Raw genomic sequence first — 26,442 nt, forward strand, 5'->3', positions numbered from 1 at the left:
CTTGCTGCTGGATTTTGCTGGTAATATATAGAAATGCTGATGCTTTATGTGGGTTTATTTTGTATCCTGAAACTTTGATAAAGTTGTTAATAATTTCATGTAGTTTTTTAGTTGATTCTCTAGGATTTTTTAAGTATAACATCATATCATCTACAAAGAATGACAGTTTTGTTTCCTCATTGTCCATTCTAATTCCTTTATTTTTTTTCTTCTCTTACTGCTATAACTAACATTTCTAGTATAATATTAAATAACAGAGGTGATAATGGGCATCCTCACTTCACCCCCAATTGTATTTGGAAGGCTTCTAGCTTATCCCCATTAGAGATAATGCTTGTTGGTGGTTTTAGATAAATACTACTTATCATTTTAAGGTAAGCTCCATTTCTTCCTGTGCTCTCTAAGGTTTTTAATAGGAATTTTGTCAAAGGCTTTTTTTCCATCTACTGAGAAAATCATATGTTTTCTGGTGATTTTGTTATTGATATGATCAGTTACATTAATAATTTTTCTAATATTGAACCAACCCTGCATTCCAGGTATAAATCCCATCTGGTCATAGTGTATGATTCTTGTGATATATTGCTGTAATCTCTTTGCTAGTATTTTATTTAAAATTACTGCATCAATATTCATTAGGGAAATTGGTCTATAATTTTTTTCTGTGTTTTGGCTCTTCTTGGTTTGCGTTTCAGTACCATGTTTGTGTTGTAAAAGGAATTTGGTACAATTCCTTCTTCGTCTATTTTTCCAAATAGTTTATATAGTATTGGGATTAATTGTTCTTTAGATGGTTGGTAGAGTTTACTTGTGAATCCATCTGATCTTGGGGATTTCTTCTTAGGAAGTTCATTGATGGCTTGTTCCATTTCTTTTTTTTTTAAGATTGGGTTAAGTATTTTATATGTTCTTTTGTTAACCTGGGTAATTTATATTTTTGTAGATCTTTATCTATTTCATTTAGAATGTCAAATTTATTGGCATATAATTGGGCAAAATAGCTCCTAACATTTGTCTTAATTTCCTCTTCATTGGTGGTGAGTTCAGCCCTTTCATGTTTGATGCTAGTAATTTGGTTTTTTCTTTCCTTTTTAAAGTCAAATTAACTAATGGTTTGTTTATTTTAATGTTTTTTCCATAAAACCAGATTCTAGTTTTATTTATTAGTCCAATGGTTTTCTTACTTTCAATTTTATTAATATCTCCTTTGATTTTCAGGGTTTCCAATTTGGTGTTTAATTGGGGATCTTTAATTTGTCCTTTTCTTAGTTTTTTAGTAATATGACCAATTCATTGACCTCTTTTTCTTTACTTTATTGATGCAAGCAATTAGAGATATAAAATTTCCCCTAAGTACCACTTTGGTTGCATCTCATAAATTTTGGTCTTATTGTTGTCATTTTCCTTAATGAAGTGATTGATTGTTTCTATGATTTATTCTTTGACCCACTTGTTTTTTAGGATTAGATTATTTAATTTTCAGTTGATTTTTAATCTCTTTTCTCATTGTCCATTATTGAATGTAATTTTTATTGCATTATGATCTGAAAAGGATGTGTTTACTATTTCTGCTTTTCTGCATTTGGTTATGAGGTTTTTATGTCCTAATATATGGTCAATTTTTGTGGAGGTGCCATGTACTGCTGAGAAAAAGGTGCATTCCTTTCTATTCCCATTCAACTTTCTCCAGAGATCTATCATATCTAACTTTTCCACAATTTTATTCACCTCCTTAACTTCTTTCTTGTTTATTTTTTTTGTTAGATTTATCTAGTTCTGAAAGGGAAAAGTTGAGGTTTCTCAATAGCATAATTTTATTATCTATTTCTTCATGAAACTCATCAACTTCTTCAAAAATGTAGATGCTATACCATTTGGCACATATATGTTTAGTATTAATATGACTTCATTGTCTATGGTACCTTTCAGCAAGACATAGTTTCCTTCTTTATCTCTTTTAATTAGATCTATTTTTGCTTTTGCTTTGTCTGAGATCATGATTGCTACTCCTGCTTTCTTTACTTCAGCTGAAGCATAATAGATTCTGCTCCAACCTCTTACCTTTATCCTGTGTGTATCTCTGCTTCAAATGTGTTTCTTGTAAACAACATACTGTAGGATTCTAGTTTTTAATCCATTCTGCTATCTGCTTCCATTTTATGGGTGAGTTCATCCAATTCACATTTATAGTTATGATAATTAACTATGTATTTCCCTCCATGCTATTTTTTGCTTGTTTATCCACCTCTTTTACCCCAACCCTTTCTCTTCTCACAAATGTTTTACTTCTGATCACTCCCTTCCCCAATATACCCTCCCTTTTATTAGTCCTTCCTCCCCATCTATTATCCCCATCCATTTTTACTTCCTTATCGGGTAATATAGATTTCTGTATCCAACCGAGTGTGTATGTTATTCCCTCTCTAAACCAATTTTGATGAGAGTAAGGTTTAAGCTTTGCCTGCCACCCTACTCCCCATCTTCTTATCCATTATAATAGGTTTTTAGTACCTCTTTTATGCAGGATAATTTATCCCATTCAATCTTCTCACTCCTTTATTTTGTTTTTGGAGGTATCATCACATCAAAATCATCTCATATCCATAACTGTCTGTCTACTTATACTTCTTCTCATTGCTCTTATAGTAATAAAATTGTTGAGTTACAAATATTATCTTGCCATATAGAAATATAAACAGTTTAACCTTACTGAATTTATTATGTTTTCTCTTTATTTTTATTTTTTTGTGTGTGTGTTCCCCTTGAGTCTTGTATTCTTATTCAGCTTGTGCTGGGAATGGGGTTGTTGGTGGAGGGTCCTTGCTGGGTTGCACAAACTGCTCACTTGCCTATGGGGTTGCTGGTTTGCAGGAGGGCAGAGCCTTACTGGTGGATTGCCCCAGGCTCAGAGCCTTGCTTCAGGCCCCCTATTGTGAGGCTGGCTGCTGCTGCTGCTGCTGCTGCTGCTGCTCTTGAATCTCACTCTCCTCCCACCCCAGTGAGACAGACCTTTCCTCCTGGGCTGGTGAGCTGCTTTCCTGCTCTAGATCAATTGTGAGGTATTTTCTAGTTGTTTGGAGGAGAATTTGGGAGGGTTCTTTCCTCACTCTGCCATCTTGGCCTTGATTTGTTTCTAGTACCCTTCTACCTGTCCTTTTAGAACCTTTTTCTTCCATTTTGAATCATCTCCCCAATCCATATTGCTCCCCCCACACCAGTGGGGACAAGGCCCCATGCTTCCGATCTCTGCCTTTCTCCCTTTTATCCCTGGTAAACCCATATCCTGCTCCACACACACGGATTTAGGCCCTGTCAATTAACATTCTTTCCTATTTAATGGGAGTGTGTGTGGCCAGTGCTCTAGAATAAGGCATAAAAGAAGCATCTGTCAGCCCATATGCTGCGGTAAAAACTGTCAGTAAATGCTTCCTCCAGATTGCTTTCTGACCTGGTTCCTGATCTCTCATATTCATGCTTGGTACCAGACCCCTCTCCTAAATTTGTGTTAATCCTCCACACATAATCCAGAGCTTTGCTGATTGTTAATTCTTTTTCATTCATACATACTTTCCTCTTCCTCCTCAAAACCTCATCTTCCAGTTGATTTATTCTAATGGCTCTTGTACTAGACCCAACCTTTTCTGCAGGACGATATATGTAAGACTGTCTACCTCTAAGAATGAGACTCAAATTAGATATGCATTTAAGATTTACAGAGTTCTTTTGTCACAACAACTATGTGAGGTGAATAGTACAAGAATTATAGCATACATTTTGCAAATGAGGAAACTAAGGTTTAAAGAAGTTGTGACTTTCTCAAGGTCACATAGTGTAGAAAGTCAAAAGTCAACCATGCTGTGACTCATTCTCAAAAAAAAAGTCCACCTGCTGCTAACAGGTGGTAAAAGGTTAGGTGACCCATTACCTAATAGATTAGATTCTAACAATATTATGCTGAAATTGATTATAGGGGCACAGGATTATACACTTAAAACTAGAAGGGACTCGACAGGTGATTTAGCCATATTGCCTCATTTTACAGGTGAAGAAACTGAGGCCAAGATAGGTTAAATAACTTACCCAGGGTCATTCAGATAAGATAACAGAGTCAGGATTTAAACCCAGTTCTTCGGATTGCAAGCTGTTTCGTTATGTGCCAGGTACTAGGGTTAGGAGGCAGGTGAATACAAACACACTTAATTTTTATGGGATGTGGTATAATATAATAGAGAGAGCATTTGAACTAGAATCAGGAAGATTTGCCTCAGTGATTTGAATCCTGACTCAAACACTTACTAGCTGTATAGCCCTAAGACAACTCACTTAACATCTCAGCCTCAGTTTCCTTACTAATGCAATGGGGATAATAATATTTGCAGTACCTATCTCTGAAGGTAACCATGAAGATCAAATAGTATCATAAGATCATAGATTTAGAACTGGAAAGGACTTTTAAAATCATCAAGTCCAACCCTTCATTTTACAGATGAGGAAAGAGAGGTAACAAAGAGATTAAGTGACTTGCCTAGGGTTGACACAGCTAGTAAGTATCTGAAGGGAGATACTATGTTGTATTCTTCAAGTCTTAAAGGTTATGCAAATGTTAGTTATTATTATAATCTCATAGCTACACCTTCAGGAAATTTATAATCTAGTTAATAAAATAATCCTTGCTAATGTGTTAATTAATAAAGTATGTCGTACATCTCTTTAAATCCTTAAGGACTCCTTGCAATTCTGGGAATTTAAGGAATCTTGGAAAATTGAAGAAGATATTTCAGGTTATGGAATTATTATATATGCATACATTATATGTTGTTTTTATTTTTATGTATTATAATATTATGCATTATTATATTCATTCACTCTTTCAAAATATGTTTATTAAGACCCCACAATGTAAAAAGCACTATGCTAAATGCTGGGGAAGACATAAAATATAGATGAGATGTGGTCCCTGCCTTTATGGTCCATACATTTTATTAGGGGAATAAGACTCAAATATGTAACTATAATATATATTACCTTATAAGAGAGCCCTGAGGTGAAAATCAACATTGACAGGAATGTAGAGGATGAATTGGATGGACTTCAGGAGTGAAATGCGGGGCAGCTAAGTGGCACAGTGGATAGAGCACTGGGCCTGGAATCAGGAGGATCTGAGTTCAAATCTAGCCTCAGACCAGATACTTGACATTTACTGGCTGTGTAACTCTGGGGCAAGTCACTTAACCCCAATTGCCTCACCCAAAAAAGAAAAAGAAGTGGAAAGATTAAGAGGATGACAATAGAAAAATAGTTAGAGGTGGGAGACAAAGAACATATTTATTCATCCTCCTAACCATACATGAGAGATTAAGTGGAGACTAGAGGATTGTTTGGGATGTTTTAGAAGAGATTCTTGTTCAGGTCTGAATTTGGGTAGATGACTTCTGAAGGCATTTCCAAACTCTGGAATGCTGTTCCTTTGGGGAAGCATGATACTTATTAAAATAGGGGTAAGGATTTAAGAAGGTAACATTGGAACAGAGACAGAAGGTGGAATGTTGTGTCCTGGGAATGACAAGTAAGTTGAGGGAATGTGAATGTGAGGAGCATGAAATGAATCAAAAAGGTATACTGGAGCGCAATTAACAAGGGTTTTAAGAGAAAGGTTGTGAGAAATTTGTATTCTATCCTTGAAATAGCAGTAGGGAGCCACTGAGGCTTGGTAAGCAGGAGAATTTATCCCTGATGTCAGAGTCCCTCTTGATGCAAGTGTCTAGGTAACTTTTGGGAGAACTCTCATTTCCCTGGTTCACTGTCCCCATAACAATGATCTAAGAACATCAGTATCTGGCATTCTTTTAGGATATCTGCAAGCTTTGTTTTCCAGCACAAAGATTCACAGTATCCAAATCATGGATAATTTTATTTAAAAGTTAGTGGAAGTAAATAACTGCTCTTTGAGCCTAAGTCAATATACCTCTCCACCCCCAATCCCAGGAAGCAACTCTCCCAAAACAACACTCTGCATCTCTGTGACTTACACTATTGCCCTGGGTGAGGCTTCAGTCAGGCTCATCAGGAGTGGTTTTCCTATATGAGAACATCTATCCTTGGCTCTTCCATCTGCATAATTGCTTAATTACTTCCTGCAGTTCTCCAGTTGTTACTCCTTGTGAGGATTCCTATTGCCTTCCTCTACCACTTAACATTGGCTCTTCTCCATTGCTAGCAGATGTTGCTGATTCTATCTTTCTCCTCTATGGACCCTCTAGGGCCTCTTACTATTATCATTCTGCTCTTCTTTACTGTTCCCAAAATTCAAGTTCTCCAGAAAATAACCTTCATACTCTTCCGGGGTCCCAGCTTACATCTGGCTCATGCAGAGCTAGCATTAGGGGGTATTTGGTACAATTCAAAATTGGCTGTAGTGCTGTACTTGAAGTTAGGAAAAACCTGGGTTTGAATTCTCATTTAGACACATAATAGCTGTGTGAATCTGAGTAACTCGTGCGTCCCTCTGAGCCTCCATTTCCTTGCCTATAATAATATCACATCTCACGGGGTTGCGAGGATCAAACGGCCTAATAGGGCTTTGCAAGACATATAAATATGAGCTATTGTTATTAGTTCCCTCTTCCTTTCCTTGGTATACCTCAAGTGACTCATCTCCTGCTCAAAATATCCACCCCATATCCACACCCAGCTAAGGCCTTGAAGGCCAGAGATCATTCTTGTGTGTTCCCCACTCTCCTTTCTTCCTCTTCTTCTTCCAGGGCCACTGGAATAGATTATTCCAATGACCCTAGGCCCACTCCAAAAATGGAGGGGAGAAGGGCAGAATTGGTCGCCCCAATGCAGTTCATTATTTCTGGGAGGAGGAGATTTGCATTGCCTCTTATATAGTAATAAATTATCTGGGCACCAACCAGAAATTGACTTTTATCTCATTGACAATCCTCTGGAATCCTGTGAGTGTTCACTGTTCAATAATAGGAAGAGATATCAAGTCCCTAACATTGCCCAGTGGAAATTCTCCCTGTCCTAAGAATATAGCTATTCTTAGAGAGGTTAGGAGGGATTGGGTGGTCTTGTAGTGTCAAGATAAACTTCTATCCCTTGAGCTCAGTTTGGCAGGCTCACACACGACTAAATTCAGTGGATTATTATTCTCTGCAAACCTTCTTCCTGACCCTCCCTGCAGTCATCTCATTCTTGGGATCCCAATGCTCAGCAAAGGGTTGCCCCAGTCCAAGGAAGGTGTTAGATAGGAAGACAAAAAGGAACTAAGATTACTTTGTCCTTCACAGAAGACTCATCCTCTTCTGTATGAGCAGGCATTTGATAGAAGTACGGCAGGGGAAGTGTTTTTTTTTTTTAACTACTATTTATAGTTTTTTTTATTTTTTAAGGGCAATACCAACCTGGTTGCTGCTGGTGGTGGTAAAGGTGAGTGTGGGAGTAAATTGCACTAACTGAGCTAAATAATCTTTCCAACCATAGGATCATACATTTAAAGCTGGAGAATTTAATGGTCATGGAGTCCAATCCCTTTGTTTTACAGATAAGAAAAGTGAGGCACAGAGAGGTCAGGTAATTTTCACAGTGTCTCATATATAGTGTTTGAAGATGATTTTGAACCTCAAACTTCCTGACTCCAAGTGGTTCACTAGACCACTAGACCTCTTTTGTGTCATGGAACCTTTGGCAGTCTATTGACACATATGAATACCTTCTTAGAATAATATTTTTAAATGCATAAAGTAAAACACATAGGATTATACAGGAAAACAATTATATTGAAATAGTTCCTAAAAATGTTTTTTTTTAAAGCTTATAGACCTCAGGTTAAGAACTCCTTCACTAGAAAATGATGCCTTATCAATCAGATGTTTTATCACCAAAAACTGTTTTAAACTCTCCAATGTTATTAAGGTGATCTTCCATTTATCTGTTATCCATCTAGAATCAAATTATGTATATGTTGTCTTTCCCATTAGAATGTTAACTCCTTGAAGGAAGGGAATATTTTTTACCGTCTTTGTATTCCCAGCCCTTAACACAAGGTTTGGCACATAGCAAGGTCTTAATAGTAATATTAATAGCTTGCATTTTATAGTGCTTTACAAATACTATCTCGTTTTATCTTCACAACAACCCTAGAAAATAGGTAGTTATTATTCCAGTTTTACAGATGAGAAGCTAAAACAAACAGAGGTCAAGTGACTTGCCCAGGGTCACACAGTTTCTAAGTGCCTGAAACTGGATATGAACTCAGATCTTCCTGACTCCAGGTCTAGTACTCTATCAGGCATCAGGTGATAATAAGCTGCTTATTAATCAGAGGTCTGACATTAGAAGGGACCTCAAAGGCCTTCCAATTCAATCTCTTCATTTCACAGATAAAGAAACTGAGACTCAAGCAGGTTGAGAGATTTTCCCAAAATCTCACAGGTACCAAGGTCACTCTTCTAGTAAGTGGCAAAGTCAATATTCAAATCCAAATTCAACTCCAAAGTCCAGTGCTCGTTTTGTATAACTGTTTTGAGTTCCATAGAATAAAAGATCCTTGAGGGGACAGGCCATTTCCTTTTTGTAGGCTTTACATACCCAATCCTAACATGATGCCTTGAACAGAGTAGGCTCTGAATAATTTTTTTTTAAATACAATTCCTCTCTAAGAAATCCTACTAGGGTCCTTATTACCTAGATTGATTTCTTGTGTTGTCAGACTGTCCAAGAGAATGAATGGTCCCACAAATCTTGGTCAAATTGCAAAGTTACTCTGCTATCACTGGGAGCTAAAATAGGTCTAAATCTTCACCAGCAGACTGGCACCAATCTTTGGTGCATCTGAGGACTTCATAGTTCCTTTAAGAATGTCACTAAGAGATTGGAAGAAGGCCCAGTGGATTTCAGGAGCAAACCTCAGTCCTCTTACATTCCATAATCTAAATCATCAAAAAAATAATAATCTTAGGTTCTATCAAGAGAGGATTGGTGACCTCAATAGCCATCCAAAATCAGCTACAATTTCTTAGGAATTTAGGGGTCAATAACAGTCAATAATTTTAACAATTCAATCCAATTTAAATAAGGACTTTTATGGAGACTTTATCAAAGACCTCCCCCCATTCTTTCCACTTTCCTGTTCAATCTCTCCCTCCCTCCCTCTATGTTTCCCTTTTCTCCTCTCTCTCTCCTCTATCCCTCTTGCTTATAACAAAATAACACCATAATATAGCAATATAATATAATGAAATATAGCATGACATATGACACGACATAACATAACATTATGGCATAATATAACAAAACTTAATATGATATGATATAATAAAGTAATACAATATAATGGAGGAAAAACTTTTATCTGGTTTGTAACTGCTATCAATAGACCTTTCCATTTCCTCTTAATGGGCGGAAATGTGATTGTAGAACAATAATTACTATTACTTGACTTACAAAATACAAACACATATCTATCAAATATGGAATTAAAATAAGCCACCACTCCTTCTTTGTATCAATTATATCCACTTTAGCAGTTGGGAAATCTTTTTCTATGTCTTCTCTGATGTGGGAAATGATTGTCATTACTTGATCATATATTAGCTGAGTAACAATAGTCATAATAAGAAGCAGAATAACAAAATGGATAAAGGGCTGACTTCAGGCAGGCAGATCTCAGTTTAAGTATGGCCTCTAACACATACTGGCTATGTGACCTCAGGCAAGTCTCTTGATCTCTCAGTGCCCCTAGGCAACTCCCTTAACACTGTAAATTGCAGAAAAGTTGCTGATCTGGTTTGATCAGTCTCCTTCCCAGAAATTCCATCCACCAGTGAAACCCCAGGTCCAAACCAAAGTGAAAAAATAGTCATAATAATGATAATAACAGCCCATATTTATATAACACTTTAAAATTTACAAGGCATTTTCATCACAACCTGTGTAGTAGAAGGAATTCGATTCTATGTGTGCCCACTTTTATACTTCCCTAGAAATATGCATCCAGCCATATATGTGAATGTCTGTCCACTTCACATGGCTTAAGAGAAATCCAAATGAAGCCAAAAGAAAGAAGACAGTGAACTTAAAACGTAGTTGATATGGGCAGCCTCTAAATTTTTCTTACCTTTCCTTTAAACTTTTTTGTTTATTTTGGCAGTGTTTTGTTTTGTTTGTTCTTTGCAAGGAAGGGAAGGAGATCAACAGAATATCAGCTTCTGATGGCAGGAACTACTTTGTTTCTGTCTTTGCATTCCCAGAACCTATCATGCCTGGTGACTGGTATAGAGTAGGTACTTGATAAATGTTCATTGATTTGAATAGATGTCTCTGTATTGGGAAACAATACTTTTGCTAACAGAAGTTGTTTGTATTCTCTTCATGTATCAATATGAAAGCCAGGCAGTGAATGTGAATAAAATAAAGCAAGGGTAGCAAATGTGGAAATGTGGATAGAATTGAATATGGGCTTTCCAGTCTGACTAAGATGTAGGAGCCCAATAATCTTAAAAACTTATTGTAAATCTTTGTCTGGTGATGGCTCATCATCAGAGACGCCAGGGGTTCATGGACTTTCAGAGTTGAAAGGAACCCTAGAGATCAGGTAGCTCAACCTTAGCCTAATTAGCTTAAAAGACTATTTTATGGTGAACTTACACAAGGCAAGCACTCACGTGGTCATCAAAAGGACTCTCTCAAGGTCTCTCTGAAGAACTTTGGAATCAATTGTGCGACATGGGAGACGCTGGCAAAAGACCACCCGTGATGGTGTGTCCACATCAAAGAAGGTACTGTGCTCTACGAGCAAAGCAGAATTGCAGTAGCTTAAAAGAAATGTGAGATGTGCAAATTTAGAGATACCTCCGCTCCAAATGTTCGTGTGGATTGTTTGTGTCCAACCTGTAGTAGAACCTTCTGAGCTCATGTTGGTCTGATCAGCCACAGTCAGACACACTGTACCTTGACTCCAACATCGTGATGTCATTTTGATTCCCCTTCAAGAACGAAAGTCAACAACCAACCAACCAACCAGCTAAGTTCCAAAAAACTCCTCATTAGGAGTTTGATCACCAAGTGATAGTTATCGTTAGAGCAACTTATGTCTCACTCTACTAAGGAGAGTTGGTGGAGAGGAAGGTCTACAATGAGGAAATTACAAATCTTTTGAAGTTAAAGAAGAAATTGCTTACCTATGGTATGTATGTGAACACAGAGAAGCTTAAAAAATAATAATATCGATTATATAATTCATTAAGAAGAAATGGTGGAAGCCTGAAGGTCATTTTTTACCAGCATCTCAATGGCCAGAAAAGAAAGTGATCGTGCTCCTCTAATAAAACTTCTAAAACTCAGATCAGATATGTGGATTCCTGGCCCAGTGATTCTTGGCATGTACTGGTAGACTCACAGCCTATTTCAAAATAAGAAAAATAAAATTTGAATGTTTAGAATGTGCATGTCATCAACCTTGCTTGTGATTCCAGAGAAAAATTCAAGTAGTGTTATTGTAATATAATGTTTTGATAGGATTCATCAGCCAGATTGTGCTCCTTGGGGCTATTTGGGGATTTTTCTTTCTTCTTTGCTCTATAAGAAAGAGAGAGAGAGAGAGAGAGAGAGAGAGACAGACAGACAGACAGACAGACAGACAGACAGACAGACAGACAGTGACAGAGAGAGAGGCTTTATTAAGTGCTAGTGTTGCAGTCTGAGAGGTTGAGACCCCTCAAAGACTGGTGTACAGGACAGGGTCGTCTGGAATGAATTCACATACTCAAGCATTCTTTAAGTCAAGGTGGCAAAGATTTATTGTTACGCTTTTCAGTGGGCAAGGATTCTTAAGGAACCTGCAAGAGACTGAGGATAGAGCTAGGGTTTATATGGGAAAGGGCATGGGAAAGGAATTCCAGGGACACTGATGAGGTAATCTAAAGTTCCAGGTGTCTTTGGGAGCTATGGATGAGAAAGTACAGGAGGTATACTGGACAGGGAGGGAGATAACAGAGCTATGGATCTTTGGAGTCTGGCAGGAGGAAGAGTCCTTGGGCTGGCCAAGGACAAAACTCCTTGGGCTGGGCAAGGCACCCCTCTCCCTCTGTCTTGATGAGAGAATGCTCTGAAACAAGGGAAAGCTTTCTCACAAGGCAGGAACTTACTAAGAAATTGGGAAGCTTCCAAAGACATGATCTGAGGGCTGGGGCTAAGCAGCCCAGCACTTTCTCACCCAGCTTTGTGTGTGTAGCTGCACCAGGGAGAGAGATAAGGGTCATGCTGGGGCTCACGCATGAATAACTGCTAGGCACAGTGTCCTTGGGCTGGGGAGTGGTTGTCAAAGACAGGGTTTCTGACACTAAGGAGAAATTGGGGTCCAAGTACAAGCACAATCACCCAAACACAAGCATCCAAGCACCCCATCACTAGGAATACAAATACAAGTAAGTGAGATGGTGCCTGCCCTCAAGAAGCTTACATTCTGATGGGGAAAACCACACACACGCACACACACACACACACACACACACGGAGCTTGAAAACAGGGGTGGGAACAAGGGAGTACTTATAAGGCCCTATGGCAATAGAGTGGTCTGGAAAGTGTCATGGAGGTCGAGGCCCTAGCAAGATAAAGCACAAGTTCATCCAGGAGAGGTGAGTGACCCAGGGGTGGAATCCAGATTAGCCATGAAGAGAAAGCAGTTTGAGGCATGGAATGGAGTGGGCAGAGAAGTGATTATCAGTAATGTGATTCATCTTCAAATCATGAAAAGAATAAAAGATCCCAGAAACATAAAACTAACAGGTGACCCAAAGGACAATAAGTAGACAGATGATGAATGTTAAGCAGGCTGCCAATATTGATTCATGTGTGAGAATTGACACAAAACACACATAGTCAAGGACATGAAAGTCCAGGAAAAGGATAGATAAGTCATATAGTGAGAGTGACAGATATCAGGTGAACAGCACAAGTATTTCTCTGGTACATCTAAAATATTTAAAGAAACAGAAGAAAGTCTGTAGCATGTTGGGTGACTCCTATAGAAGGATTTGCAGGAAGATATGAATAAGAATTACATAGCATGGACAGTCACAGAGGGGTTTTAGTTTATCCTGTGGAAAGAGAACCAACTGCAATGAGACCACAAATCAATCAATCTGCATGAGACAGAGAAATAATTCAAAGACGCTAATATAAGGTGTCCCAAAAGTCTCAGTGCTGTTGTAGGCTTAAATAGCTTAAGCTTGAATGGCTTACAATGGCACTAAGGCTTTTGGGACATCTTGTACTGCATTCATCATCACAAAAACAATTCTTTCCTTTGTTGGGGCATCATGATCTTTTAATAATTATTCTTATTGGGGCAGTTAGGTGGTGCAGTGGATAGAGCTCCAGCCTTAGAGTCAGGAGGACCTAAGTTCAAATCTGCCCTCAGACTCTTGACACTTGCTAGCTGTGTGACCCTGGGCAAGAAACTTAACCCCAATTGCCTCAGCAAAAAAAAATAATAATAATAATTATTCTTATCTTAGTACATACACTGATAAAGAGTGTGTACTTGCCTTTATCAGTAATGCACTGCTCTGACATTAAAAAAAGGAAAATCAAGGGGCCAAGGACCCAGCAGGTGTCTCCCAACATTCTACTATGTTGCTCAGTAGTTTCAATGCTCTGCTATCACCAATTTGCCTCTGTGTGAGAGTTTTGTCTTTTTGAACCAAAAAATATAAATACAATCTTGCCTTCAGCACAGAGGAAGAAAAAAAATGAAATTGGCCAATGAGAACTCTAAATAGCAATAAAGATGAAATAGCCTATGATTACAGGGGTGTGCTGGGGCCAGCTCCAACCAGCTCCCTAAGAACTGATTGTTAAATTTTCAGCAGAAGTGTTATTACCTTAATAATTGGCAAATGCAACAATTCAGGGCTTCATTTATTGTTTTGTTGATTGTCCAGAGTTAAGAAAATGGTGGAGAAAAATCCAAAAGATGATAAGCTTCAAAGTTTGTTGTTATTGTTGTTGTTGCTGTTTTGGCAGTAAGTTGTTAAACATTTACCAGCACACCGAGAATGAGCTTCAGAGAGGCGGGCCACATGTGACTGTAAGATGAGAAAGGGTTTAACTCCTCCAATAGAATATAAGCTCTTTGATTTTGGTCTTTGTACTTTCAGTGTCTAGGACAATGCTTGGACACAATAGATATATAATAAATACTTATTGCTATTTTTATTATTGATCTAGCATGGTAAAAAGTTCTACTTTTAAGTACACTCAGGCCAAAGCATTTTAAAGTGGTATCCATTTAAGCTGGAGACTACTATAAAATTCAGTGCCTGTTATATCTCCCCAAATTTCAAAGATGCTAAATGACTTGCTTATGATCCTTGAACAAGTAAGTGATGTAATTGAGATGAGAATCAAGGTCTTCTAGTCCAAGTAGATGGTGATGGTGATGGTGATGGTGATGGTGATGGTGGTGATTATGGTCATGGTGATGAGGATGATGGAGGTGATTATGGTCATGGTGATGAGGATGATGGAGGTGATTATGGTCATGGTGATAAGGATGATGGAGGTGAGGTGGAGTGGATTCCAGGCATGGAGGACAGTCAGTATAAATTCACAGAAACAGGAGAGGGAGAGTCATGTGGCAGGAACAGAACGAAGCAGGTTTGCTAAGACTGTGTAGCATGTATGGGAAGGAGAGTAGTATATCATAAGGTATGATATATATATACATCATCTTTATATATTTATCCATCTCTATCTACAGATAGATACAGATACATGAGAAAGAATTCTATCAAAAAGACAGCTTATACATAGTGCAAACTCTACTCCAATTCTAATGTTCCTTGAGCTTACACATAGTCATGGATTACCAAGATCCTTAATGTAATGGAGATGATTAAAGGTGCAGAATAGGTGGAGATCTGCAGTGGCAGAAGGGATTTCCTCCATTGAAGTTCTCTATACCAGTAAAATCACAGTCCAATAGCATTTAATACACCACAGAAAATGAGCTAATAGAGAAAAGTAAATGAGAACCAAGACTGCTGGGCAGTTCTGTGGCTTAGACCTAGGGTAATGACTGGCTGGGTGAAGAAAGAGATATATTAGAGGGATGTTGTAAACACATAACTCATCTTTTTTTTTCTTTTTCTTTTCTTACATGTCCTATATGTCTATTGCTTATAAAACAAAACCCTGGAAATCATTTATATAATGCAACAAAGGTTAGAGAACATCCAGGTAATGTGATGATTTTCATGAGATGCCACTTTAATAGGGATTTCAGTCCATGTAAGACACCCCTAAAAGTATTAAGATTTTCCCTTTTCAATTAAAGTAGTCAAAATTAATCTGCTAAATTTTATAAGCCACTCTTTTTCCTCCTCCTGAGCAGTGTTTAGAGACTGGTCCTATTTATAGTTAGACTTAGTGAAGTCGATTCAGGCAGGAATGGATTGCCAGTGGGGTAGGATCATTGGTGCATTCAACCACATAGGTCATCAGGTGATGACAAGGGTTTGGTCTCAGCCAACAGGCATAGTTAATATGTGTATGGGGACATGGGAACAGGAGAGATTTATTCCTTGCATTCCCCAAAAGGTATACTGTTTCAAGTACCCCATAATGCTAGAGAAGTAAGAGCCCCTCATCCCACCAATGATGCTCAGGGAAAGTATTAGGACCTAAATGGGGATGTATTGTTTCAAAGATCACTTTCTGCATTGTCTGTCATTCATCTCAAATACCCCAAAAAAGTCAGTATGACAAGAATAAGAGCAGCCATTTGGAATGATAGCTGGTAATTAATTAGCTTTGTCTTCAGCACTTCAGGCAGGTCGTTGGTGAGAGTGATTGTGCTGTTGTGTTCACTTGGGGGCATATGAAACAACTGTACATTGACTTCATTAGACAGAATAATCTTCATTTTGAACCATATAGTTGGATGTCAGTGAAAGGGATCCTAATTCTGCTAAGGCAGAGAGCCAGGACAGGACTCTACAGAGTTCACAGTCTCCAAAAACAGGACTTCCTATCAGTCTTGATGCTCATTTTACATTTTTTTATTGTATATTAAATGCCATTGGACTAGACCTGTGACTTTATTTATATAGGGAAGTTCCATGGGGAAAATTTCCAAATACCCCTGAGGATGTGCTTTTCAATCCTGGGTGGGAGACCCCACCCAACTAGAAAACGTTACAAAGAATTCTATCAAAAGTAAAGTCTGACACGTGTTCCACTCTAGCAGCCTAGGTAGAGTTGTGGAGCCCATTTTGTCTAGATTGCCTAGATGGGGATAGTCTGGATAAGAAATAAGTCTCTTTGTCCAAGATTGAGTGATCAGAGTCACTTCCCCTAGCCCCTCTTATCCTTCTCATTAATTGTTAGCCAATCAGAGTTGATTGCTACCTTCAGGAATACCCAATCTTCCAAGGGCATATTAGTGTTGAGTGAGTTCCATGAGGGATCTTTGGCTTTTGAAAGTTCCACTGACCCCTTTTATTATGGACTAGCATGATTAATAAAATGATAAATTACCCAGAAACTATGTCTCTTAAACTTTTTATACATCATACATGTATGTATATGTATATATGTGTACATATATATGTGTGTGTGTGTATATATATACACACACACACAGAGAAACACATGTACATATATACATACACACACTCAGGACAGCTATGTATTGTGTATATATGTATGGGTATGTATCCAGGGTTTTCATATTTATGTGTATATGTACATGTGTATCTGTGTATATTACACATATGTATATACAAGTAAACTATGTGCATATATGCTACATGTATACAATATACTATGCATATATACATATGCTATATGTAGGGGATTTTTATTTCATGTATATATGTGTCACATATCATATATATAAGAATCTCCTACATATAGTATATGCACACATGAGTGTGCCCACATTCACACACACACTTTGGACCACAGCTCAATGCACTTGAGGTATAAAATCTACTCGTGTAGAAAATGCTTAGGGATCCTATAAGCTCAAAGGTTTCTGGGAGGACAAAAGTTGCTAATCTCCTTTCCTTGTTACAAAAAAAAAGATCTAGTCATACTGTTTTATGCACCTGCAGGAATAGCTCACAGCACAAACTCTTTGCTCCCATTCTTACTTCTTTGAGCTTTCCTATTGTCTTGCTAACGGTTTCTCATGTTCTCTAATGTAATAGAGCTGATTGAAAGCAAGCTTAGCAACCCTGTAAGTATTAAGATGGGTCTTACTTTTGAATTCTATCAGCCAAGATGAATACAATCAGCTAAATGGTAAAATCTGCTTATTATTATCTCCTGGGTAGTATTTGGAGACTGTGATCAAGTTCCTGGTGTATTTCCTGCTGGATTCAATGGATCCTGGTCCTTAGGCCAACCAGTCAAGCTGGGCAGGTGTGCAGTGGGGGAGAGGTCTTGGTGAATTTAACCAAAAGGGTCCATCAGGTGGTGATTCCTGCTGGGGCATGGTTAATTCTATCAGTAGTTAACAAGCTGGCAAATCAGAATATAGGATATCTGGGCCTAAGTTGTCATTCAAGTAGATTTGGGAGAGGAAGCAAGCAAATCAGGTCCCTGTGAAGTAAATACCCAGGAATCCTACAGGCTCAAAGATTTGGAAAAGACATGTGGGAAAAGTAGAGCATGTGAAAAACAGGCTTTAATCATAAGAGGATATGTAATTCAATTTAATTTAATTCAGTTATTTTCAACAAGCTGTGTTAGGTAATGGGGTTACAACAGCTTCTGCCTTTAAAAACTGTACATTCTTCTGGAAGTAAATAGTGGACCATATGAAGAACCATATGAAGAATAAATATAAAGTAATTTCAGAGAGATAGAACATTAACAGCTAGGACAATCACAAGAGACATTGATTATGTGTGAACTGGTCCTTAAAGGGGACTGGGGATTCCAAGTAGCAGAGATGAAGAGGGAAAGCATTCTAGATTCAAAGAGTTTGTACAAAAGCATGTGGTCAGGAGATACAGTATCAAGTCTGGGCTAGGCCAGGAAGGCAAGGTAAGCCAACTTGACTAGAAGGTGGAATTTGTTTGTAAGGGAGAGCAGTATGAAAGATGTCTGGAAAGATAGATTAGATTTAGATTGTGGAAGGCTTAAACAGAAGAGCCTGTATTTAATACAAAAGGTGATATAAAGACTATGAAGCTTCTTGAGCAACGGAGTGGTATGATCAGACCTGGACTTTGGGAATATCAATTTGATGGCCATGCAGATTAAAGGGGGAGAATCTGGAGGCAAGGAGATCAATTAGGAGGCAATTACAGTAGCCCAGAAAGAAGTGCTAAAGGCCTGAACTAAAGTGGTAATAATGTGGATGGAAAAGAAATGGATTGTGAAGGAGGTATTAATGGGATGTGGCAACTGATTGGGACACTGGGGACAAGGGTGGAAGGGAAAGTTGAGAGTTCAGAATGATTCTGCATTTCTGAGCCTTGTTGCCTAAAAAGATGGTGGTACCCTTGACAGACATGTCAAAGTTAGTAAGAAGGGTTAGTTTTGAAAGGAGATAATGAACTATATGTTGGATATGTTGAGTCTGACATGCCTTTGGAACATCCTTGTAGGCAATTTTTGAGACAGAACTAGAACAAGAGAAAGATGAGATCTAGATAGATTTGAGAGCTAATGAGATCACCAAGGATAGAGTAGAGAGAGGAGGGTATGAGAAAGAGAGAGAGAGACAGACACAGAAACAGATACAGAGAGAGACAGAGAGACAGAGATAGAAAGACAGAGAGGAAAAAGGGAGAGAACTGATGAACTCTGAATGCAAATTGAAGCATACTCTTTTCTTTCTTTATTTGTATTGTTTTGTTTGTATTTTCTCTTGGAACATGGATAATATGGACATATGTTTTGCACTCCAATTCATTTTCTAGTCAGTTACCAAAATAATTTTTCCTAAAGCACGTGTCTAATAGTAACAATAACAGTAGTTAGCACTTACATAGCATCAATTATGAGACAGGCATTGTGCTGAGTGCTTTATAAATATTACCATATTTGATCCTTATAATAAGGTCTGACAATAACACTCTCCTCCAATCCCTCTGAATAAACTCCTGGGCGTCCCTATTGCTTCCAGAATGAAAGAGCTACCAAGAATCAAGCAGAGAAGAGTAGAAGTACTGACTGCAGCAATGAGGGCCCATTGGTTGTGTCTGACTCTTCGTGACTCCATTTAGGTTTGGGGTTTTTTGTTTTTGTTTTTGTTTATAGCAAGGATACTGGAGTGCTTTGTTATTTCCTTCTCCAGTTCATTTTTACAGATGAGGAACTAAGTCAAACAAAACAGAGTTAAATGACTTGCTGAGTGTCACACATGTAGTAAGTGTCTGAGGTTAGATTTGAACTCAGGTCTTCTGAACTCCAGGCTCACTGCTCTATCCACCTAGGTGCCCCCATTTGAAAGTAGATAACATAAATTTGTAGAGGACAAAGTCAGTGGAGAATCATAGCCAACTTTCAAGAGAATTTGCAGCAAAGGATTGCTCTTTGTCTTTCTCAGCAGCCTGGGGAGCTGTGCCCCTGGCTCTAGCTGCAATGTTGATTTGATTGCATTGGAGGAAAGGGTAGGAATGGAAATTCTGGCCCTGAGCTGACTGGCTTATTAGGAAGCCTGTTAGTGAGGGGTCCAAGGATACTGGTTGTAGGGCATTTGATTTACTCACCTTCTCTAGCCAGCCAGGATAGGTCTGGCTCAGGCCCCAGTTTATGATTAGACTAACACCCCCTGGGTGGGAGTGGAGAAGAACTGTGATTTCTGGTCCAGGGACAGTCTGCAAGGCCAATTGGTCTCGTGGAGGGAAGAGTCAAGAGGCAGTCTTGGAGGGTAAAAGCCAAGAACTCTAGTGTGTAGGTCCTCTCTGTATATGGAGCAGCTGTTCTCTCATCAATTTGGACATCTCTGTGGCCCGACCTCAGCTCAGATATCCATTTCCACCTAGGTTTATCCTAGGTTATGGGTCCTTGGAGGTTCAGTTTGATATCTATCAAGGCTACCTGGGGTCAGTCCAATGGGTCACAAATTAGTAGCAAAGTCCATTGATTGTTGGTGCGGTCACATTCAGTGTTTGATATTCACATCATGATCTAATGTTACTTTTCATGCTGACAAAAATATCCAGTGCTCCAGCAAGCAGAATGGAGAGTCAGATGAACAGAGTCAGATGGGTTGTTATTGTTGTTTTTTCTTCAGTTTATTCTTTTGGGGGTGGAGAGAGGATGATTACTCTGTCTCTAAAAGATAGTGTTGATATTAAATTAATAGTGCAGGTGTCAAGATAGTGGACAGGGTATTTATTCATCTATCTAATGAGATAACATTTGTAAATCCTTTAAAAACCTTAAGACTATATAAATGCTAGCTATGATGATGATGATGATGATGATGATGATGATGACAACAATAATGACTGGTTTAAGGCTTCTACAAAATCTAGGTTTTTCCAGAGTTAAGAAGCAAGATTTAACCCTGGGCTCAGGTCATAACTCCCATCAAGTAGCCTTTGGCCAGGAGTTCAGGCATCCAACACTTTCCAGGTAATGATAGAGACCCTGGACACCTTTACCCAGATTAGTTTATCCCATATGGCCCATATTACTATGGAGGTAAAACCTCAAGAAATGTTTTACCTCATCCCTGCAGAGGTCTTTTTCTTTTGCTCAGGATCCTTCTCCAATCTGAAATTCCAGGCTGATTCCCCTACCTCTTTTTTTTAAAAAAATTACATTAATACATATTTATGGAATAAAACAAGCATTTCCATAGCATAATACAAAAAAAGATGATTATACATAAAACTGCAAATCTACTATGCACAACTTGTTATTCCTTTCAAATATACAACAAAATTATGTAAATTCCTTTTTTTCTCACCTACTCCAACCCCACCCTAGAACTGGCCACTATCAGACACAAATAGGCATATGTGTGTGTGTGTGTGTGCTCGCGTGTGTATATGTGTGCATATGTATATATGTATACCCATATGTATATGTAAAATTATTCTATATATACTTCTATCAGTTCACTCTCTGGATCCAGACAGTGTCCTTCACCATAAGTCCTCTATAGCTAACTTGGGAATCTATAATAGTCAAAATAACTTATTCACTCAGATTTGTTCTTCAAACAATATGGCTATCACTGCATACAATGTTCTCCTCATTCTGCTTATTCTGCCTTTTACCACTTCAGGCTATTGAGGTTATGGATAGTACAGTATTCTTTGCATTGAATTTGTTTCCCTTAGAGAAATCAAGTCCCCTCATCCCCACCCCCTTGCACTCAGTTGAAGCCTCTCTAGGCATCCCCTATCTCCTCTTCTTCCAAAGTTGGAGAAAGCTCCTTCCTGGTCATGGAGTTCTTTCAGGAGGGTTTGTGGTTTGGGCCTGGACATTTCCACTCTGTTGTGTGTCTCATCAGTTCAGAAGGCAGCCAATATCACTATCTGTCCCCTTGAATGATTTTATAGATAAACTTGATCTGAAAACAAGCACTATTCTATGTTGGAAAGGCAGCATGGAATAGTGGACAGGTAGTGGACAGCCAAACCAGGATGATCTGGGCTCAAGAACAGCTTCTTTCACATATTGGCTTTGTGACCTTGGTCAAATCACTTAATTTTCAACAGTCTAGGCAATTCTCTGAGACTTTCCAAGTTGCAGAGAGGATGGGACATGCATTAACAGAGTTTCCTCACTTGGGGGTTCTCTCTACCAAAATCACAAAGCCCTTCCCTATCTGTATCTACAAAGAACAAGTTTTGAAATCTACATTATCAATCAGTTCACCCTGGTCAATAGTGTTCCAGGGCCCAATTTTTACCTAAATTCATGAACCTCTGAGCTCCAAATAAAAAAAAAAAATCTATCACCAGTATTTGGTCGTTTCTATTGTGCCCTCCTCTCTCCATGAACATTTTCAATTCTTTTCCTGGTTCCTGCTCCTGATTCATTGACCCGGAAAGTTCAGCCACTGTTATGATAATTTGAACTGGATCTTTGTTGAAGGAGGTAGGGGTGAAGGGGGAAATTGTGTCAAAAGTGTATGGGAAACAAAACCTTGATTTCGGGACAAAGAGAGAGGATTAGTGTTCAGGTTCTTCCCCAACCCTGAGGCCCGGAGGCCCCAATTCCTCCTAACCCCTTACACTGAATAGACACTCCACAGCGCAGAGTAAGAAATAGCCACAGCTATAGACCCACGGAAAGGCAGTCCACCCACCTACTGATTGTCTTTTTAAAGCTCCCAACACCAAAAGGCAGACATGAGAAGAGCTGGAGTTGATGGGGGAAAGGGAGGAAGTGGGAAGGAGACCTTAACAGCAAGGGAATTAGTGTGTGTTTTCCTCCTCTCACATTCATTAGCAAGTGCCTCAGTCATGGATAAGAAACAGCCTTGTTCCCTGGACCACAGTCCTGCTGTCTCCCTGCCAACCCTGGTGTGCTTGTTAATTGGTCTCCATTTCTTTCTTCACTACAGGACAGTTTTCCTGCTCGCTTTGGAGGAGTCCATTTTGTCAATCAGCCTTGGTACATTCATGCCCTGTACACACTAATAAAACCATTCCTCAAAGACAAGACAAGGAAAAGGGTAATTAAAGAAACATTTCAATGTGTATATGTCTTTAGATACATGTCTTCATAGAAGCAGGAAATTTGGAGTGATTTCTGTCATGTCTTCTCTTTGCTGTGTTTGCTCAAGTTCTGTTTTTTTTTTTTATTGCTCCGTGTGATGGGTATTTTTGTGTAGCCACTGAGTGTTAGAGCCTCAGCTGGAGTTTGCAAATGGCCTGGATTTAATCAATAATTCAGCAGAGCTGTGTTGTTTTCAGAGCCCCAGACACAAACTGGGGAAACGTTGATGGTCTATGAGCAGCAGATGCTTATTTTCCTATAATGGCTTGTGAGGGAAAGTTATGGGGCCAAACAGTTTCCTAATCATGGAATATTTTAAAGAGTTCCAGTTTTGTCCTGTAAATTTACTGTCACCCCAAGGAATGTTACAAGTTGGTTCCCTCCTTTGCTTTTAGTTTCTGTTCCTCCTAGAAGACATTTCAAGTCCATCACTATTTGATTTATATTCAAATTCTATGGGGGAGGAGGGTGTTAGCAGCAAAAAGTCTTACCATGAATTCCACATGAATTGAACCCAGGAAGAAACTTTATTAACAGCCTGAGAAGGCTGGGCATCCCACTGTCGGAGTACAAGCGTCAGACAGATACACACCTTTTTATTCCCCGTTCCCGATTCAAATTTCCCTCCTGTTTCCCCATTAGTCGGGGTGACAACCTAGAGGTTATAACCTATCCAAAGTGCCTAATTTCCCCATGTGAGTCTCTGCCCTTAAATACATCTCCCCACAATTTGGGGACCCAGGCCCGCATCCACATTTGCTCTCATTTGGGAACACCCCTTTTGATGTTAATCTATACCTAACCTCAGAACTGGTTAGTCTATTCACCTACCAGTAGCATTTTCTTATTCTGATTTATGGCTTCCTTTGTTCAACTTCCACCTAGCCCTTAGATTACATTTTAGGTTTTGGTGACTTTTGTGGAAATGAAAAACCAGCTATTTCTTACAGACCTCAAACCCACTTTAAATTGATTTTAATGCTCTGTAGTGTGCTGTCCCGTAGGCGTCCACACCCTGATGAGTTAGTGCAGAAGCAACATTCCCCAACCACATTTTCTACAAGGCGGAAGTTAATTATTTATTTCTTAGGTCCAGAGCTATGATTTCAATGATGGGGGGAGCTTCTTATGTAAAAACTTCCTCCAGAGGATTCAGAGGTGAATGGATTGACTCATCTGTAACTTCTAGTCTTAGAGAGTTGTTGGGTTCCTAAAAGGTCAAGTAAATTGCCCAGGATCACACAACTGGTTATTTATCAGGCAGGATTTGAACCCAGATCCTCTGGACTCTAAGGACTGACCTTTAGCAATCAACAAGTATCTATTAAGGACCTATTATGTGTCAAGCATTGAGGTACAAAACGCAAAATGAAACGTTCCCCACCATCAACACAAAATGACTTAGTTCCCACCATCAATGAGCTTATATTCTAAGGGGAAGACAACATGTATACAAATAGGCATATCCAGTATAAATACAGAGTAGAGGAAATATACTTTGGAAGAAGGCACTAGCAGCTGAGGGAACCAGGAAAGGTTTCTTGCAGAAGGTTACATTTGAGCTGAGTCTTGACAGAAATCAGGGATTCAACAAGGTAAAAGGAGAGGAAGGTGAGCATGCTAAACATGGGGGTTAGCTCAGTGCAAATGCATGGAGATGAGAGACAGAGCATCCTTGGTGAGGTACAATGAGTATATCAGTATGGCTGAGTAGGGTTAGTGGGGAAAGAAGGCTGGAAAAGTATGCATGGGTCAGGTTGAAAATAGCTTTGTATCCCAAAGGAATTTAGAGTTGATCCTAGAGGGAATAGGGAGCCGCTGGAATTTGTAGGGGGTAAGATAGTCAGACTTACACTTTCGGGAAATCTCTTTGGTAGTTATTTGAATGTTGGATTATGTAGAAGATGGGTTAGAACAGGGACAGACAGGGAGAGAGATCATTTAGAAGGCTAGTGCAGAAGCACCAGACATGAGGGGAACCAGGAAAGGTCTCTGCCGAAGGTAGAATTTTGAGTCTTGGGGGAAGCCAGGGAAGCCAGGTGGCAGAGGTGAGGTATATCATGCATATTTGGGTAATAGGAGGTAAGGAAGTGAAGAGGAATCTATGTTAGTATATGGGTTCTGATGTGAGGAGGCCTAATTTTTTTTCGCATACCTAGACAGTATCCTAATTTTAAACTTCAAATAGATGTGGATTATCTATTCTGTGGACTATCCACAAAGATTTTTAATCTCAGGCTGACTTCCACCTTCACCCAGCTGTAACAGTGTCAGTCAATGTGTTCTCAGGAAAACAAATTAATTTTAGTATTAGACCCAAAAGGTAATTAGGAAAACAAATAGTCTGATTGAAAAAATAAAAAAATTACCAACAAAATATTTAAATTAATTCTGCAATTATTGGTTGAATTCTTCCTGCATGCCAAGTGCCATACCATGCTATTAGTTCTAGGAAAGCAGGACAAGACAAGATGTCTGTCTTCAAGAGGATTGTAGTTTCAACAGAGGACAGTTCTGTTGTTTTTCAGTAGTGTCCAACTTTTCATGCCCCCATTTCAGGTTTTCTTGGCAAAGATACTGGGGTAGTTTGCCATTTCCTTCTCCAGATCATTTTACAGTTGAGGAAACTGGGGTAAACAGGGTTTAGTGAGTTGCTCAGGGTCACACATCTAGTAAGTATCTGAGGCTGGGTTTGAACTCAGGAGGATGAGTCTTCCTGACTCCAGGCCCAGCATTCTATGCAGTGTGCCACCTAGCTGCCCAGAGGACACAGGGTGTACAGTTGGAAAATAACGAAAGATTGAATATAATGAATAGCTAAATTTTGTGGTATATACTCTCAGTACTATTAGAATTCAGAGAAAGGACATCACGCAAGTGAAAGAAAACAGTCAAAAAAAAGGAGTACAAATCTAAGCTCTGTCACTACCAGGTTAGCCTTGCACAAAATGGCTAAACCTCTCTAGATTTCAGTCTTTCCATCGATAAATGGGAGGATTGCACAAATTATCCGAAAGATCCCTTAGAGTTCTAAATCTATGATCCTATGATCTTTGTGGGATGGAGTGAGTGACAAAGCCTCCAGTCAGTCAATAAACATTTATTAAGCACCTATTATGTGCCAGGCACTGTGCTAAGTGTTGGGAATATACAGAAAGGTAAAAGCCAGTCCCTGTTCTCAGGGAGTTCACAGTATAATAGGGAAGACAATGTGCAAGCAACTATATACAAACAAGAGATATACAGGATAAAGTGGAAATAATTAACAGAGGGAAGGCATTAGAATCAAGAGGGATTGGAAAAGGCTTCCTGTAGCTAGGACTTGAAAGAAGCTAGAAGACAGAGAAGAGGAGGGAGAGCAATCCAGAAATGGGGGACAGCCCGTGAAAAAACTCAGAGTAGAAAGATAGAGGTAGGTCTTGTAGGATAGATAGGAATAAGTTAATTAGGTATTGAGAGGGGGAACAGAAGTGGGGGGCATTACCTTTGTGGAGAGACAGAAAAGAAAGCTGCAGAGGTGGTATATACAGGATTGTTGGATTATCTGTGGGTCTAGTTTATCTATATCACTCATTCTCCCACTGATTCAGATAATCAGCAATTGTTCATATCTGTAAAACTGTTTCAAATCCAATAATATCAGATCTGTCATTTTTTAGAACTAATACCCTATTCCCTTTCCTAAGCAACAAATACATTTTTTTTATTATTCTGAAACACAAATACACTTTTTTCTT

The 26,442-nt window shown here is 38.9% G+C and overlaps 1 protein-coding gene across 1 annotated transcript in view; it reads left to right on the top strand.

Annotated features, from left to right (window-relative positions):
* The window catches only part of LOC114053675 (clavesin-1), a 184,563-nt gene that overhangs the window by 133,848 nt on the left and 24,273 nt on the right, over positions 1-26,442 (top strand). Inside the window, exon 3 of the mRNA XM_027876783.1 lies at positions 22,551-22,661. Coding sequence (XP_027732584.1) covers positions 22,551-22,661 — 111 coding nt within the window. The remainder of the gene's footprint in view (positions 1-22,550; positions 22,662-26,442) is intronic.

Source organism: Vombatus ursinus, unplaced genomic scaffold (assembly GCF_900497805.2).
Source record: "Vombatus ursinus unplaced genomic scaffold, bare-nosed wombat genome assembly UNPS02014812.1, whole genome shotgun sequence".
NCBI classification, from domain to species: Eukaryota; Metazoa; Chordata; class Mammalia; order Diprotodontia; family Vombatidae; genus Vombatus; species Vombatus ursinus.